At 43.9% G+C, this 17699-nt stretch overlaps 1 protein-coding gene across 1 annotated transcript in view; it reads left to right on the top strand.

The window, feature by feature from the left end:
• Positions 1-14966, top strand: part of LOC112576936 (ATP-dependent RNA helicase DDX1-like) — a 174946-nt gene extending 159980 nt beyond the window's left edge. The window contains exons 25-26 of the mRNA XM_025259817.1: positions 1912-2032; positions 13724-14966. Of these exons, the coding sequence (XP_025115602.1) occupies positions 1912-2032; positions 13724-13851 (249 nt within the window). The 3' untranslated portion in view covers positions 13852-14966. The remainder of the gene's footprint in view (positions 1-1911; positions 2033-13723) is intronic.
• Positions 14967-17699: the final 2733 nt, after the last annotated feature.

The following is a 17699-nucleotide window of genomic DNA, read 5'->3' on the forward strand; positions in this document are numbered from 1 at the left end:
GGTCGGAAGCCACCTTTTCCTCAACACTATCTTACGATCAAAGGATTGTGGGTCCGTGCAAAGTGCTCAAGCTGCTTGGCAACATCTTTTCGCAACAAAGATAACGGTGGATAAGTCAAGGCAGCGATTTACATCACCAACAAGAACTATATTATTTTAAGCGATTACAAACTTACCGAAAAATTACAAAATTCAAAAGAAGAAAAACTTAGTTCTGGAGTAACGGTAACCGAGTCAGCCAAGGTGTCTGTAAACAACACGGCCAGGTCTTCTCCAGTACCAGACAGGCTTGGCACAGAACGTAGACGATGTCATCTCATATATATATATACATTTCATTACAAGAAGACTCAAATCATGTATCATGTCTAGGTCATAATAGCTATCATTAACTTGGTCTCATATCTCGACATTTCTTTTTCCATAGACTGTGTTTTTAACTGCTTAGAAACTGAACCAGCGACTGATCACAGAGAAGGACATTCTTTACGCCTTGGACGGCCACCAGCACCTGTCGGCGTGTGACCTGGGAGACCACAGGTGCAGTCGCCAGGTTTGCACGAGCTCAAAGCAGACGGTGGAGTCCGGACATGTTGCAGCTTGAAGTGCGTTGTACGGTCAATCAACTGAATTTAGACTGGACCTGTTCCAACTAACAGATCGGCTGCTTGTCAGGCTGCGACAACGAGTACTGAAGCAGTCTTAACACCAGACGACATGGAAATGAAAACAGCAGGAGCAGGAATAGAAATGTTACATTCTGAAGACTTTGCTGCCGATGACCAGCACGACAGCGGCGAAGACGCTTCCGTGTCACTGGCTGCAGCACCCGAAGGCTGAGAACACCAGTGTAAAGGTCAAAGTGTAAGAGGGTCTCATGGACACACGCATTAGGCTTACAGCTGAAGAGGTGATTGAAGAATGACAACTGTGCCTGGCTATAGAGGTTTGCCCGAACTCAGTAAAACTCAGAAGACAAATTCTTTTTTTTTAAGCCCAGTGTAGCAACAACAGCACAAAATATGCGCTCCCTCTCTTACGACTACCTACCTACCGAGGACCACAAAACATACAGTATTGCAATGGATAGCAATGGTATTTAGTAGGTTTTATGTCAATAGTGCTGTACACGTATAATATCTCTATCGTCTCTGTCTCTCTCTCACACACAGACAAATGTGCTCGGTTTATACAGAGCAGCGTTTGCTTCCGTTGTTAGTTTTGATGGACGCATTTCTTATTCTTTGTAAGAATTGATAAAATGCTGTCAGAAGCTATAAACTCGTGATCATTACTTGTTAACAGTCCATTGTTCGAAATGCTGCTGAAACTTGTTTAATTTATGCTCTTGTAGACTGTATTCTGTTGTTATGTGATCCCCTTGCTAACCCTTTGGCCTGTTAGCGACCGTTTGGGTGTCTTCTTAAAGGTCAGCAGGTCAGTGAACAGCGTTCCGGAAGAAAAGCATTTCTGCTAGAATACGTTGATTGTCCGAAGTTTAAGGTCTGTGTGACAATTGGGGTTTTTACAGATATTGTGATACACTCAAACACATTTCCACGCGTTTGTTGACATTAGCCGGGGTTTAAAACGAGGACGAACCTTGACCTTGTTTGAGAGACAGGTGTTTTGTGTGGTCCGTGCACAATAGTGAGTATTTTCTGAACGGATTTTGCAGCAGAGTATAAGACAGACATATTGATGATATCTCCAAGTTTCATTTTCACTCCACCTGTGCATTGCATTATCCTTTCATTTCATTTTTTTAAATAGTGCTAATAAAGATTGAGTAAACTCCTTTCCTACAGAGTTGAAAATTTCTGAGTTTGAAGAAAGACCTGTAATCTAAAACTTTGTAGAAAAAACATAGGAAAAGTTACATCGCTCAGACGTTTGTAATGCCTGTTCCAGCTTCTTAACGACATCGAAGAGCATCTGGATATCACCATTGACCGCGTCGGCAACGACTTTGATGTACCTGTCAACGAATTTGATGGCAAAGTGACGTATGGTCAGAAGCGTAAAGGAGGAGGTAGGTATCAAATCCTAGTTTATTTCTGTTATAAGTATTTAGTATATATCGAGCAGCTGCTACACGTATTTCTGTTGGAATTCATTCCTTGAGTAAATGCTACAGGTATGTCTGGAGTAGCTTATATATGATACATACTCTTTCACACGCGTTCCCTTTACTCGTTTTCTTTTTAAATTTCGTGTCCAGATTTTTTTATTCTATGAAATGCATGAATGTTTTTGGTTAGATATCAAGACTTCAACCTAAAAAACACACTTTGACAAATCTCAAGAAGAAAATCGCCATGATGATGATGATGATGATTTATTTTTATTGAGCGGCTTCTCCACCATCAAAAGCGGACTGAAAGTGAATTACATACATGAAGTCGCACTAGGACACACTGTCAGTATTCATCACAGCGTCTTACAAGTTTATTCACCGTCATCCAGATTAAAACTCTCTCTCACACACACACACACGTGCGTGCGCGCATGTACATTTATTCTCACCTGTTCTCCACTTACCTTTAACGACTACTATTGGTTTTTCTGTTAATAGTTCTTGTGCAGCTGCCATTTAAATTGCACATCGTGTTTCTTGAGTAACACCTTTTAGAAGAGTTTTTTTTTCGTATTCCGTAAACTGGTTTCGATTTCGTTTTGACTAAGTGTTATTAGTAGTCTTCTTACTTGTTCTCCTGTAAACGTTGTTTTCTTTGCCCCCTGGCATTAAGTGAACTGCAGCCAGTGACGCACGAAACGAAACGGTTTCTTAATACAGTTGTGGTCGTGCTGCCGCATCCCCGCCCCTCAACGGCTGGCAAATCTAATGGACGTAGTCCTAATCCGTGATGTCCTTATCTGCTCATTGCATTCAGTCCCTAGACACGCGGCTGTCCCCGGATAACCATGTGTGTGTGTGCCAGCGCGCCTGAACATTTAGCTTGTCCAGGAAACTGCATCGACTGGCCATCCATCATTAACTTTTCCCTGTAACCACACGCCAGACCCTCTTGAAAGTAGGTTTCCATGAGAACCCTTTAGTTGCTGAAGGAGTGTCCTTTCTCGTGAATTTGGCTTCAGTGTCGCATCCCGCTCGCATTTTTTGGCGTCGCCTTGGGACTGGAGATTGAGTCGGGCTGCGAATTAACGGGGCTGGGTACTCTTGAAGTCTTTAGTTACGCGCCAGTCTGCGCGCTCCGCCTGGCTGGACCTCAGACAGATGGCGCTTTCCGTCTGTCACCCGCTAGCCATGCTGACGTCACGCACGCCGCCATCGCCAGTGGGTAAACAGAGCCGGACACCCTCCTCACGTGCAAGCCGCTCCCTCTTTTTTTTTCTTCTTCTTGATGCCGAGGTCTGTTTATTTCGAAGCCTTTTCGTTGTTGTTGTTGTTGTTGTTGTTAAAGAAGGAAAAGTTTATTCTTATCTTACAATAGGTTTCTTTTGAAAGCAAAGAACTTCCGAAATTTAATTTGTTGATTTGCGAATGTCCTTTGAGGTATTGCATGCGCCCACTCAAAACCTGTCATTCGGAGGAAGAGATGGGGATGATGCAGTTACCGCATTCATTTCCCCTTCGAGGCGGGGTCAACGGTCAGACCTCGCATAGATTGCTTGAATCACCTCGTCAGACATCGGCCATCTGGCCTCGCACTGCCACGAAGCCAAGCTGTTGTCCAGCGCTTTGGACTGTTTGCCACACATCGTTAATTGTTGAAATCATGTCAGTGTTCTTTAGCTTCAGTGTAGAGTAAATTGTGTCTCATCATGCTAATTAACACAACACTGTAGAATACATTTTGGATTGTAAAAAAGCATTATAATATAATGTTTTATATAAAGTGTTATAGATACTGCACTGACTATGACAACTATAAAACTGTAATCTTTACTTCAAGGGCTGCATTTAATAGCTTCAGCTTCCCGTTATTAATGCATCCATCTTTTCAGTCGCAAACAATAATTCTTTTTTAAGCGATCTGTAGTCATTAACATTGTTTATTATATCCTTTTGTGTATGTGGTTTTTTTTCTTTCTGAATCTTCTAATAAATGGTGTTGTCCTTTATGTCCGCCTCCAAGATCCTGTACCTTTTTTCCTTCGATCATTCCATCTCCTTTTGAGATATGAGATTTTCTTCTCTCAATCTCACTGTGTGAGTGTGTGTATTTATACACACCTGCGTGAAAGGAACTTCCAGACCCGAGATGCCACTAAGTGTTTGTTTGTGTCCAACGTGACCATTAGGTTGTCGATTAAGAAATGTAGGTCGCAGCCTCCATCTCGGTGTTTCAGAACTGCCAACAGAAACAGTCTTGGAGAAATGCCTGATTGTCTCCTGTCCTGGAGACCTCTTGCGGTAGCCTAATGAAGCACTGCAGCTGCTTGTATCTCGCCAGTATACTTAGCTTTGCTTGCTGTCCTGCCACTCTAGGTCTCTAGCTGCTTTCTAGACCATTAATGGTGCCGCCACGAGAAAGGAGGACTGCCTAACAGCCACAAGTCGCCGTGTGCTACTTCTTCCGTGTGTTGGTCGCCTTCTCCAAGCATTTCCTTCCTAATCAAGCCAGCGATGCAGACCAACTGTTTGCGATATCTTGAGAGTAAGCACCATGCCTCACCAGTTCCTTGTGGTCGTATTGATCTACACTTGCAATCAGCTCCACAGCCTGTCGTCGATGTTGTTATTCGAGTGCATTAGTATTTACTGTGTACTACACTCTTTTCTTTCTTTTCTTCTCTTTCATTTTATCCCCGTCACTCAAAAAGAAATGCTCCAGGAAAGCCTTTACAAACTCAGTCTTAATGATTCGTGTTACCGGTTGCTTACTGAAATTATTTAATATTAACACATTTCCATGAAATTTCCTTGCCTTTTTGTGTTTGTATTCTTCTCATATGAGCCTCTGTAGATTGGAATAAATAATTGTTGGTGGGAGGGCTTTGGTCCTCTATGGAAGATATTTAATTCCAACTTTTGAAATTTTTTTTTTTTTTTGCTATCAGATGAAGACACTGCGAGCCGTTCCTGATAGTTGTATAACCAATGCGTCTGTCATAATTTAATACACTTTCAAATTTAATTATTGCTTTTTTGATTGATCGGCCTGATCCCGCGCGACACTGATTACTGAGATGAGGCCGTGTGGTTGTGGTATTGAGTCCTCTGGGCGAGAACTTGCTGAATGTGGAAAGAACCACACATCACACCAGGTTGGGCAAAATAGTTCTCAAAACACCTTACAGAAGGTGTAGCTTGTTGAGCCAAATTGAAAGGTGAGACGAAAACAGCGGGATTGTATACTCGTCTGAACAAGTGAACTGACCAGGGATGTCATGGAGCTTGAATCGTTATCTCGTAAACTGAAACTACAGTTGTCAGCGTCTTGGCGACACCAGACTGTAGATGTGACACCTTTGTGTCCAGCTGTAGTCTTTCCTGCACAGCACAGGAAGCGGACTAGTCTACATCCGTCGTGTGTCCGTCTACAGTAACCTTGACACTTTGCCACAAGTCTTGTCCCGGACTGATCGAGTTAGGACTTGTTTCTCCAAATTAAAAGAACCCGTTTATTTCTTGCCACCACCTTGACACTTTCCTGCGGCTTTGGATTTTGAGAAGGCACAGTCTGCTGGCATGAAGGTTATTCAACTCGAGACCTTTTCGACCTCCTTAACGAACTACTATTTTCAGATTTGTTTGTGCGGTTGGCTCTTGTTTTAATGCCTTGGAGCGCTGCAGCATCATCGGTTTCCTCTAAAGCCTCATCGTGTGTTTGCCTAACAACTAGATTTCAGCTTGCTATAACACTTCGCCAGTCCTTCTGTACAGATTAGGAAATTCATTTTGTTTGAAAGTTCTTACCTTGGCGACTTTAAAGGTCTACTATTGGCCGCAAATGTGGAGGAATAACTTTGTGCTCTTGAGATACACATCTATCACTGTTTACATAAAGTTCAATTCGTGACGTCAGTATTGTCCACTAATAAGCCTAATTAACACATTTCCACTGCTCCCATTGGCTGAAGCCGTGCCAGTGTCAACGTATCAACGTATCCATATCCCGAGCTCTGTCTTTTTGACCTTTTTCTGTGCCTAGTGATGTCTTGTAGGTCTGTATGTCGAGAATAGAAGTTATTCACCCACACCTGAAGAGGTGGCTGTAGTACTTAGTACTACACTATCCCCAGTCATTGCACTGATTGGGACAGACGGTGAACTTGCGGGTACTGCTGTGTACCGTGAGAGCTGGCCGCTAGTAAAGATTGTATTACTCGGGCCGTTCACAGGCTGGCGGTCGATGGTATGCATTATAGATGTCTTACTGAGAGACTCAAGGCGCTGGCTGATCCTTGACCGGCGCCCCACCCTGCCACACCGCTCTCCATCACGTCAGCCTGGCCCCGACCTGTGCTGCACCTCTAGAGACCCTGCAACTTCCGGGTGAACGTCGGCGACAGAGGGCGCGCCGGACTTTCAAGTCGTTTAGTAAGAATGTCATTGGCCTGCTCCACAGTGGTTGTGTAACGGTGCCCCTTCAAAATAAGGTCTCCGGCAGTAGAGCTGAAACATGTCTGTTGGCATTACAGGTACCCGTTCCCGACAGCTGGAATTATTATAATATTTATATAATGCACAAAGTTGAGCTCGCCACATAGCCTTTTAATACACCGCGATCATGTTTTGATGATGGATACTACACACCCTCATTTGCAATCACATTTACCGGTAAGTTTGAGTGTTTCGCCTCACTCTTACACCCACACACTCCACCTCCTACCCACCCACACAAACTAATATACTCGACTTATTGCGTGCTACAGTTCGCCACCTTCCATGAAGCGAAGAAGACTGTGAAGCCAAGACTGCGTCAACAATTATGTCGGTAAATATCAACAGGCGCAGGAGCAGGACTGTCAGCGATTACAGACGAGGGAACGGGAATCCAGGGTGGCAACTGTGTGGGAGTGGAGATGGGTTCTTGCAGCATGAGCCTCGCTCGAGGGGCAGTGATAGCGTCGTCCAGGAGAGATCAGCTGCCAGAGTCCATTGGGCGGATGTGACTTATCGCCAGCAATTTACGCACAGTGGTGGCAGACGCACAGTGTAGAAAAAAATAGAAAAGGATGGACTTAGAGATTGTTAAGTTTGCTTGTTTTTTTTGTTTTGTTTTACAGCGTCGCGTGCGGCTACAGATATTTTTAACGATTGCTAGTTCTAAGGAAAGTAAGGCAGTACAGCATTGTTCACTTGAAATGTAGCTGAGGTGGACAGCAAACAAAAATCAAAAAGGACGCGAGGGCATTGGAGAAATGGTTTCAGCGGGAGCATTGCGATGTTAGACTCTGGAAATGTAATTTATTTTGTCTTTAGGTTCCACGTTTTTGTGTGTGTGTGTTGCCTTTTGTCTTTTTCTGCACGTTAGCTTCATGCTTCATCTTTGATAAAAAAAATGATTTTCGCTGTCGAAGGATATATTTTCTCACGACCCCCTTCCCACCAGCTTCCCGCATTCACATTTATTACATTTAATAAACACCGGGGTCGTGTTACAGGGGAACTGGTGTCTGTCTTAGTGTACACGACACAGTGTCCGTGATGTCCGCTCACTCACTTATCTTCGTGCTTACAGCTCCAGACCCGGCGTCGCTAGAGTCAATATGGTGGACGACAAGAGCGGCTAGCGAGGTTTACCCACAGCTGGGGGAGAGAAGATAGTGAGCGCAGACGATATCACCCTCCTCATGAGGGGCTCTGAAACAGATCCCACTGACCTTAGCAGGAACTTCCACAGGACTGGGTCGCTTTTCAAAGCAGAGGAGATAAGAAATATGGTGAAGCATTCCTCTAAGGGCTACAAAACTTGATAGTCCGTTCTCAACTGGACCCCACCACCCTATCTCTCTCGCTCTCTCGGTAACTGTGTGAGAGAGAGACAGCTACAGGCCGAGGTGAATCGCAAATGTCAGGACCTTGACAGGAGAAAATCAATGACCCCACAGACAGGAGGTAAAAAAACGATCATGCGGACTCGTTGCCGACAACAAGGTGAATGTCCAGGACACGAGGGAAGTGCAGGAAACAGGCGTGGTATGCCGTAGCAGCGGGTGATAGCTAAATGTCCACCCAATATTGCACCCGAATTTGACAAGGTCTACCCAATATCGTGCCATCATTTGACACAAGCGGAATCAAGCTGAGACACTCAAGCATGCGCAGAGAAGGTGTGATTCAAACGAGTGGTTCAACGAAACTTTATAGTTACGGCGAGCGAACCCACTGGGGAGACATGTCACTCCCGCCTGGGGTCTGTCACAGCATGGATGACTATTGACCCCAGATCTCACCACTGATTTATTTATTCATACTCCAAGCAACTCAGATGATTGATAAACGCGCTGTATTAATATTTTCAGGTACAACTGATAAATGTATATGAGAGATTACTTTCCGCCACGCTCTTCCTGTCTCACACTCTCATCAGCGTTTTCTTCCACTCCCTCCTTCATTCTAGACCTCAGCCCTTTTCACGACATGCATTCCGAAAAAAATTAATTCCATGAGAAAGCGCCTTTAAACACTTTTTAACGATGTATCCTTTAATTTGGTTTGCGTTGAAAAAAGTGGCAAACGATAAATTGGGCATTAACAGCGGACAACTGGAAAGGATCAGGCTCCAAGCCGTTTGCCACAAGGCAATGAAAGACACGTGTACCGAAAAATGGAGTCATGTCTTCGTGGTACGGGTATTTACATGTGTAGAGCCTCATAATGAGGAGCATGAGAAATTTGGAGAATTGCAACCCTTCGCTTTATTTTTTTTTTATTTTATTTTTTTCGGTAAAAATAGACTAGTGTTGAAAGAGGGGAATAGCGGGTGTTCGCAATACCCAACACTTTCGTTTTATCAACTGCACCTTTAGCCTCGTTACAAAGACGTGTTTTAAGTGCATAAAAATGGAAGGCTTGGAAATACTAAGAGCAAACAAGAAAATTCTTTGATAACAGCAGCCAAACTACATACCATCGCCCTTTTATGTAAGACGTACTGAGGATCGTGGCTTTGTCTCACTTCCCCAAAGACAACAAATGCTCCGCACTATCTTGAAGGTGAATGTCTGTGGTAATGCAGCTATAGTTTGACAAAAACAGTTTTTTAAATTGAGTGTTTTGATTGGAGGTAGTGGCAAACACTCCTTTCTGAGTTTAAAATAAACCCTATCTTTGGAAAAGCCCAGACTTGCAGTTGCTAGACTTAAATACCCTTGATGGTTCCCTTGCTACACAGAGAACATGTGAGTCTAACAAAGCAAAGTTTCAAACAGTTGGAACTTTTTTTTACAGCTAAGCACTTTGCTGCCAGATTCCGGGTATTTTGTCTGCGCATGCGCATAAAGTGTCCACAGCACTCTAAAAGTTTAACGACGGCGCACAATTTTCACGTGCAACAAAGTGCAGGTGGCGAGAGACCCATCTGCGCGGGCCGTTGATACCCAGCTCTAGACTCAGTTGAGTTTAATGAATCCCGAGGGCACACCGGGTAACAAACCAGGGTATTTCTCTGTCCTTATTGAATGCAGGCCATCGTGTTACGGCTTCTAGCAAATCAATCCTGTCTTAGACCTAGTCCTTTTGAAGTACACCGCGAAATCTGGGAAGATATGGGAACATGGCTAAAGAGCTTAAAGTAGTTCCTTTCTATCATGGCATGATCTGTTATCGGGTAATACAGTCCAGACTAGTGTAGTTTACTTTCCGTGTTTAGCCTCTTCCATGACACCACCAGTGGGGCGTTGAATGTCACGGTTGCTAACGGATTCATCTGTAATTGAATCGTCTTTGGATAGCGGGCATGTCCACGGCCTTGGACAGTGCAAATATTCATGGTGGCTGTGCCTGCACACTGACATCACCGTGCATGGAGCTGTAGAAATTCTTAGGCATCGTTCCGTGGCGACATGTCCCGAGGATCTGTGCCGCATCCAGCAGGCACGCAGCACAGTGGACGTCTGGCGGCTGTGTGAGACTGTGAGGCTGCAGGTGGACTTAGCCAGGACTGGTGTCGTGCTTGCACGTGCTGCTCACCCTCATGCAGCAGCTGGCACTAAAGCAGGGGCGCGCCAGTTAAAGCCCTCAGCCGACTAAAGCTGGCGGTTGCTTGGTGTTCTCACTGGCCTCTTGGCTACGTGCGGCCAGAGCATGCAGTTATGCAGATCCTCTTGTCCCCCGGTAAGACCCGGCCCGCCATTCCAGACCACCTCCCAAGCTTTACAACTTTTTTGTTACACCGGTACAAAACACTCAGCCGGCGTCTGGCGGTGCGAGGCGCTCTTGCCAGAACATTGATGAGAGCGTGTTGTGAATGCACGAGGAAGACATTTTGCCTTCAGCAGAATCCATCGACGTTAAACGCTGCGGCTGCTGAATTCAGTAACGTGCCCTCAACGAGCTACGTGGTCAGATCCGATTACCTGTGTGGCGGTGAGACGAGAAGTGGTCGGACTTGAGGCACTTAAGGGTTAACTCGCTCCTTACTACGTGACTCACTGACATGTTGATAGCTCGTGATCACCTGGTCACATCCTGGCAACTAACGCTTGGATCACTTCTTAACACCTGACCTGAACCGCTGACATAAAGATCGCTCTTTTACTACGTGAATCGGTCACATTTGGGTGACTTATTAAGCTTGGTCAGGTTTGAATCACTAACGTGTGAATCCTTGACCAACCTTCATTCGATGATTTCGAATGGCGCGGAGCTGCGCGCTCTGTTGCACCCTGGGTGGCCTCGTGCGGCGGAGCGTGCAGATTCTGTACACGTGATGTCGGTGCAGCTCCACACCAGGCTGCCGGCAAGCAGACGCCTGGACTAATAGGAATGGACGTGATTGTGAAGGTGCAGCAGGGTGTGAAGGCTCACTACGCTTCACCGCGTCATCATGGCCAGTTAGGAGTTGAGAAACATGTACGCGGGGTTAGTCATGCCGCGTGAACACTTGCAGGGTTTTTTTTTTCTCCCCCATTTGAACTCTAAAAACGAAAGACATTATCCTACTCAGAACATAAGATAAAAAGATTGTTTTTTCTTTACACGTTGTTTGGCGATAGGAGATAGCAACTTCTTGTGAAGTCGTTTTACGCTGCCGCCTGTTTGTTAACGCACTCTTTTTTGTCAAGACCCTCGCGATTGAATTTTGTTCCCATTACCGCGGTTAGTGCATTTTAAACTAGTAATTGCCCACAGAAAAAAAAGCCGATGTTTCGTGTGAGGATGTCTTGAAACATCAGTTGTGCGCATAAAGACAGCCCACTCCAAACCTTTTGTTTTAACAAAGCATTTTTTGGAAATAAAAGTTTTGGGTTAAAAGTAGTACACGAGCCCCTGTCTCTTACTTCTGTAAGCACGATACCAGTTCTTGTACCAGTTGTGATGGGATGCATCTGAGTAACGGCGGCCAAGCCAGTCAGATGTACTCTGATAAGTAAACAAGGATGAGATCACTGCATAATTTGTGGCTATGTGTTTTGTTTACATTTACAGTTGTCAACAACTTTATATTTCAGGATGCTACATTTACAGGGGGAAACACCGCCCTAGTCTGGCGTGGCTTGTTTAACCATTTTACACACTCTTTTAGTCTTGCAAAATGTTTCCTTTCTAGTGATTATTATAATGGATTATTCCAAAAATGTTTGTTCCAAAGATGTGGCTTACTGGAAGGCATTCAGAAAAAGAGGTGTGTGTGTGTGTGTTGAAATTCTGTCTTAGATTATATCTTAAAGAAAACTTAAATCGTTCCGCTTGATTAGTTATCCCGTTGTTGTGCCATGCTTGCAATATTTGCAAACTGCGTTTGTGGAGACACGAAGAGCATCGTGTGGTTTATTAACAGCGGGAAAGCTGTCAGATGTCGGCTTGAAAGGTGTGGAAACATTCCTTGTTTTGCTTGCCTATTAGTCCCTTCACCAGGCGCGACTTACATAATCCTCGCAAAGCTGGACTTGTTTTTTTTGCTCCAATCTTCCCCACAAGGCTGCCCGCACGCCATCGGGTAGGTCGAACTAAAACGGTAAATCTCTGTAGGGGTCGTGTATAATACAACCCTGGCAAATATTGCCTTCACAACACAAACACAGCTCAAGACTTTGGTATCGTGGTGCTGGAACTCTGACAGCTTAACCTCTTCACTGTCGGCAGGCTTCACTCTCAAGTATCATTTTTGCATTGAAGTTAGTCCTGTCTAAAACATAATATCAATGGTTATGCTCTCGAAATGAAATTGAAATTCAAAGTGATTCATGTCAACAAACATACAGAATGAACTTGATGTCACAAACAGGTTATTAGCATGCTGCCCGTGTAGACAGAATCAATCTGCCTGTCGACAAGGAGCAGGTTAATCACGTGGTGTCCAAAATGCGGTGCAGTTACCGACGGCTACATGCAGCGTTGACCTTTAATTATAAACAAACATGTTTTGTTTGAATGTTGTTATAAGCCTATGTCAGCCCTTTTTGAACACCTTCTTCACCTTCTTGGTTTACTTGGGGTTTGAAAAAAACAGAGGGAAATGTTATCTATTCCTGTCTTTTGATGTACACCTTTAACTCTCGAGAAGAAAAGGCTTCTCAGCGGAGGCACGAGTAAATTGTAAGCATCACTCAGGTTTGTCAAGAAGCTGGGTCTGGGAAGAATGAGACTGACATCAACCATGTTCAAAGGTCACCGAACCTTCGGTGGGAGTAAAAAATATGTTGACACTGTAGGCAGCTGGATGTTCTGATTATTCCAGGCATTGTATAATGACCCATGAAATATGTAGCCAAATATACATTAAATGTGAGACGCAGAGGTAGCAATAGTTTGCAATCTCTTCCTTGCACTGTGGCAATAGTTATCATACATGGATGCCTAGAGCGATGCCAAACGCTTTAGTGACAGGCAAACCATCTCTCTATGGATAGGAAGACAGACAAGAGGTTGGCTGTGGAGGATGCAAGCAGGTCCTAACAGTGCTTTCATGACAGGGATGGCTTAATTAAACTTTTAAAGTCAAGAACACTTAATCATTGGATAAAATGGGAATCCTTCAACTCCGTACTTGCGTAGCCCTTTTATTTGGCGACACAAGTTCTCGAAGGAATTTGCCGAAGCTCAGGTGCAGTTAGCTGTCAAGCGGCAGGTGAAGAGGAGCATAAACGGGTGTTGAACACTGTGGGTGGCAGGCACAAGTCCAGCTGATTGAGAGCCAAGCTGTCGGCTCGCCCAGTCTCCAGAGGAAGAAGGCAGGTCTTGATGATGTTGCGGTCGTTTGCAAACCATTTCACGGACATAAAACCTGCCTTGGCGCAAAACCTGAAACACACTTGTCCTGGCAAGTGTCAGGCTGTTTATTGCTGGCTGAAACGCCTGCAGCCATCATCCGTGACACATGTGTCAGACCTGGCCAGGCGTGACACCCCCTAAACATCACTCGCCGCTGTATTAATACCCCGTAGCCTTCACAGAGTTTATCATAGTTCAATGGCTTTACTCAGAAAGTTTTGTACTCGCCTAATTGTCTTATTTCTAGCTAGGTGACCAGATGTGGCTCCATACATAATCATGCCGCTCATATACCTGTAGTAGACCAAGTGGAAACCATTTGATGTACTTTACACTCATTTATCATCGTGCACTGTTATTGTGATTGTTCTGCAGGCTCATTGTACAAGGGACACGTGGAGTTTCTGGCACCAACAGTGTCCGAGCTGGCACAGCTGGAGAAAGCGGCCCAAACTTCGTTCATCGACCTGAAGTACAAGAAGAAGTTCGCGCGTCGCCAGTAATTTGCGTCTTACCTTCGACTACAAACATGGCTGCCAACGGTCTGATAAACGCCATTCGATCTTGGGAAAAAACGTAGTTTTAATGATTTCTTTTGCTTTAAGGTTCGCAGTGTTCTTATGTTCTACTAAGCCGATCAAGTCTGTTTTGGTGAAGCTAATCAGTAAAGGCCGTTTTTTGACAATTGAAATAGGTAGGAGCTCATCTTGACATTCAAGATGATACATGTACCGTCAGAAGGAACTATCGTGGACTTGATTAGTTTAGTGTTTAGTGGAGGATGAGATTTTTGTCCTTCTCTTATCCACCTACTGGTTCTTGCAAGTGCCGATGCTAGCTGCCTTCTTCTAGAGCCTTGACCATAGATGAATATATACATTACATTCTTACTATTCTATTTCAGTACTAATTTCTTTAAAATTTCATTTCCGACATAAGTTCGTGACATGTTGTTTTTCTTTTTGAAATATTCCATACTCCCTCGCAGCACAGAATACTGAAAACATGCGAGTTCCACAGAAAGTATATGGGAGTCCTATCCTTCACCAGGAGACCCATGTGTTTTCAGCATACTGTACTACTAAGGCTTCTGGTTTGTTTTAATCTTATTCACTTTATTCTTTGTATTGAAAAATTTGACTTCAACATTAAAATCATCTATGGAATTTTTACTGCCTGTTATTTCTTTTTTTAACTGTGTGACTAAGTAAAAGACTGGCTTTAGAAACTGAAGGATTTTTTTTTTTAAATCGTTTAATCTTTCACTTTGAGTATAGATCAGTCAGTATGGCCCTCTAAGCATGAAATTGTTTCTAAAATTCGGTTTTCGTGAATAGTTATTGCTCTTTTGAGATCCTTTGCTCCTTATTGGTTATAAAGGAGATCTTCCGGGGATAACAAAAAAAAAAAAAAAAATGATAAAGAATTACTGATAGATGGAATTTGAGTTTGCAATTATTAACGAGAGAACTTCTTAGAGAATGAAAACACGATGGAGAGTTTTATTACTAACTTAACATGATAGGTGTTACTTAGATTATGTGATTTACCACAGTCAACATTGTTATTTGAGTGCAGTTTATTTCATTTATGAAACATGAGCTATGATGTATCATTATCTACTGTCTGCTTTAATTGTGCTGTCGAATGAATGTTTTCCTCATTCACAAAGTGGATTGTTAATTTGTATAGGTTTTGAATTAATAAATGACTTTTTCACCATTTTGATATTATCAAATATTCTCTCAGGAAATGAACTCCAAAGGGTATGTACCTGATGATCTTTATTTAAGCTGTAACAATGACAACACTGTCAGCCATTGCTTATCTGTCTGTGTGACATGATTGGCCCAGGCTAGTGAACGCCAGAGTCCAAGACAGCATCAAACTAAATGGAGAAGAGATTGAGGAAGTTGACAGTTTCACCTATCTTGGGTCCAAAATGTCAAACACCGGGGATGCGGAGGTGGAGATTCGAGCCCGACTGGCGAAAGCCAACCACGCCTTCGCCTCACTCAGGAGCACATGGAAGGCAAAAAACATCAGTAAGAAGATCAAGCTGAGAATCTTCCAGTCAACTGTGATCAGCACCCTCCTTTACGGATCAGAATCTTGGAAGATGACCAAATCCATCAGTAACAAGCTTGACGTCTTCCAAAACAGATGCCTCAGGCGCATACTTAACATCTTTTAGCCAAACACCATCACCAACGAAGAACTCCACCGAAGAACTGAAAGCGAGTCCATCACCACGCAGGTTCAACGAAGGCGTTGGCGATGGATTGGACATGTGCTCCGCCAGCAGACAGCAGACCTTTCCAGAGTCGCCCTACGATGGACTCCAGACGGCGAAGAAAACGAGGCGCCCAAAGGAAACTTGGAGAAGAACAGTGGAAAGGAGATGAAGGAAAGGGCTGGACATGGGTCACCTAGAGCGGGTTTCAGCCGATCGACATCGGTGGCGGACTCTGGTTGAGGCCTTATGTGCAACCTGATGCACGAAGAGGAATAGATAGATAGGAAATTTCCAAGCAGACAAAATAGCATTTTTTAGCAGACCAACGGGTATTTTTATGTTGCTCCATTACACATCATGGCAGCAACGAATGTGTCAGGAATTAATGACTTGCAGTAATCGTATAATACCAGGAGAGACTTGAAATGGAAACATTTTTGCGACAAAAGCGTGTTAGTAATAAATGGATTAGTAAAGCTCATTTCCCCGTGTGGATACGAGTTCAATGCCCGTGAAAGATTACAAACGAATCGAATGTCGACCACACAATAAACGTGTCAGCAAAGAGGTAACACCATGAAAAGAGTTCACAGATGAAGAATTTAGGAGCGAGCGGAACTGTACTCTTCATTTTGCAAAATGCTTCGTGTAGAGATGGATTTTGAGGCTGAATTTGAAGATTTCAAACATAGATACAGAATATGGCAGAATCGCGCCGATAACCAGCTATGTATTGGAATCCACATAATAGCAAATGCTTGTCAAATACTCTAATTATTTGCAATAAACTTGTCAGCCCCAGGAAACTGAGCTCGTGGGTGACGGTTATGACGTAAACATTGCCGCCCCAAGGGAACATAATTCTGCAGGGTAGTTGGGGGTGGGGGAGAGAACGATCCCCTCAACCCTTCGATCTCTTTCTCAAAAGACTTAACGAGGTTTGACTTGCCATACAAGATGTATTAAACATACAAATTATGAAAACACCTGGACCAATTTGGCTTCTCTAAAAGGGGCTCCAGTGCTATTCTACTATCTGTTCTTCCAATGTTACAGGAAAGGCACAGAAATGAGGGCAGCCGCCTCTTAAAAGATACGTGGGGGTGGGGGCATGAATATTTTTGGCCTCTCCACCTCCATCCCGGCCCAATGCTTGAGATGTGATTATTCACAAAATACAAAAAGTATAGAGGAGTCGAGAGAGAGACAAATGACAAATCTTTATTTACGAGGGTAACAGAATAAGCTAAAATGCTTTTTTCACGTCTAGCCCTCCATCTAAAACACGGAAAAGGAAACACTACTACAAAACAAAGTCATCAATCAAAGAAGACGCAGGGATTTTTTTTTTTTTTTTTTGACACACTGACTTAAAAACCTTGATATTGATTAATATGATTAGAAAGTTTATATTATTATGAATATCATTACATAAATGCTTTCGATTGTGATAACCGAGTGAGTCATCAAGGAGTTTTTATTTCTTGTTACGCGCTAAATGCAGCATATGTTGTGATGCTATCACCGAGCACGTGCGAGTGCGAACGTCGTTCATTGTCAGCATGGAGTCCCTCTCCCCTCAAAAAACAAAAAAAAAAAAAAAAAAAAAAAGCCGAGCATCTTCCTACGCCACGCCACTGTACAATGCTGTTGATTGCAGTTAAAACCACTATTCGCTCTAACATACACATGCACATTAATTTAGCTCTGACAGTTGTTTCTGCTGTTCTTGCACAGCAAATCTCCTGCTTCTCAGTCTCTGCACGTTGCGAGTCCACGGTTGTGAGGAGCGAGGTGAGTAGCAAGGTCCAGGCGACAGTCACCGCACGCCGATGACTCTCTTCTTCTAGTGCCCCTTCCGACTGCTCGTCATCACCTCCCCGCTCGGCCCGCCACCCACGTCAGAGGTGACTACTGCTCCTCCAGTGACACGGATGCCGAGCGCTGTCCCAGTCCAGCACCTATACATGGCTTCTTCGACGACTGTTTTTTTCCCCAACTACATTGTTATGCATCACACAGAGACACTCGCCAAGATGAGCAGTGGCACGTTAGCCACCAAACGACCACTACTTCGATGCAACGTAACTCCCAAGTGCGGGTCAACACACAGAC

The sequence above is a fragment of the Pomacea canaliculata genome, linkage group LG12 (assembly GCF_003073045.1).
Source record: "Pomacea canaliculata isolate SZHN2017 linkage group LG12, ASM307304v1, whole genome shotgun sequence".
NCBI classification, from domain to species: domain Eukaryota; kingdom Metazoa; phylum Mollusca; class Gastropoda; order Architaenioglossa; family Ampullariidae; genus Pomacea; species Pomacea canaliculata.